Raw genomic sequence first — 1429 nt, 5'->3', positions numbered from 1 at the left:
ACAAACATGGCCTCACCACAGCTACGGCTGATCCCATGAATCTGGCCCAGGAGGAGCCTCTATGATCCGGATCCAGCCTAAGGAATTACATTGATGCATGATCCTGCATCAATGTAATGCCATAGTTACAATGTAACTATGGCGTTACATTGTAACAACTGATACAAACTCTAGAACAGTAGCTCCCCCTCCCCTTTTCTAAATAAACAAACCCTTGCCATTTCCCCTCTTTTTCCCTTGGGTCTGTGTCATCCTTCCTTCATCCCATTCAATGTCATATTAATCTTCCCTGTTTTCCATACAGGGTTTTCCTTAACGCCTCCTTCACCTCCTTGTTCCTGAGACTGTAGATGATGGGATTTAGGAGTGGAGTGACCAAACAGTAGAACACAGCAATCACCTTATCCAGGTTGAAGGAGAACTTTCTGGTGGGCCGGCCATACATGAACAAAACTGTGCCATAGAAGATGGTGATCACAGTCAGATGTGAGGCACAGGTAGAGAAGGCCTTCTTTTGTCCTGCAGCTGAGGGGATTTGAAGGATTGTGGTGATGATGCTTCCATAAGAAGCCATGGTCAGTACAAAGGAGGCCACAACCACTGAGGAGCATATGAAGAAGCTGAGCATCTCATTGAGGTGGGTATCAACACAGGCCAGCCGCAGCACTGGTAGAATATCACAGAAGAAGTGGTCAACCACATTAGGGCCACAAAAGTTGAGCTTGGAGATGAGGATTACTGGTCCCAGTGGAAGAAGAAAGCTGATGATCCAGGACCAGGAAGTGAGATTGGTACACACTATGCTGCTCATGATGGCAGTGTACCTTAAAGGGTGGCATATGGCTACGTAGCGATCATAAGCCATGGCTGCAAGGATGAAGCACTCAGTGGCACCCAGTGCAAGGAAGAAATAAAGCTGAGAGATGCAGCCATTGAAAGAAATCACTTTCCTGTCTGCCAGGAGATCAGTAAGCATCTTGGGTACAGTAACCGAGGTGTACCAGATCTCAAGAAAGGAAAAGTTGCCCAGGAAATAGTACATGGGTGTGTGGAGGCTGGGTTCAGTCCTGGTGATGAAGATAATGACTGTGTTTCCCACCAAGGTCATTGAATACATGAGTAAGACCAGCAGAAAAACTGGGAGCCACATCTTCTGGAGGCTGGGGAAACCAGCAGTGATGAATTCTGTCACAATGCTTTGGTTTGACAGTTCCATCTATCTCCAGGTCATTCAAAAGAGAAAAAAAAGACAAGAATTAATGTCACAAATGTTCTGAAATTGCTAGAGATGTCTAATCTCTGGGAAAACTGTGGAACTAGAGCAGGGGACCTGAGTAGTTTAAATGAAATAGTCCTGGGTTTTATTCCCAGTGGAATAAACCTAGTGGAAAGAAGCAGTAGCATGAGGTCTGACTATCAGGCCTCTTGA

At 45.7% G+C, this 1429-nt stretch overlaps 1 protein-coding gene across 1 annotated transcript; it reads right to left on the bottom strand.

Moving 5' to 3' along the window:
- Positions 1 to 274: 274 nt before the first annotated feature.
- On the bottom strand, positions 275 to 1216 carry LOC149862205 (olfactory receptor 6N1-like). The gene has a single exon (XM_090053874.1). The coding sequence runs from the start codon at positions 1214 to 1216 to the stop codon at positions 275 to 277; it is 942 nt and encodes a 313-aa protein (XP_089910000.1).
- Positions 1217 to 1429: the final 213 nt, after the last annotated feature.

This window comes from Crocodylus siamensis, chromosome 6 (assembly GCF_052110815.1).
Source record: "Crocodylus siamensis isolate JL-2025a chromosome 6, ASM5211081v1, whole genome shotgun sequence".
Taxonomy (NCBI): Eukaryota; Metazoa; Chordata; order Crocodylia; family Crocodylidae; genus Crocodylus; species Crocodylus siamensis.
This window is presented reverse-complemented; position numbering and strand designations above follow the sequence as displayed.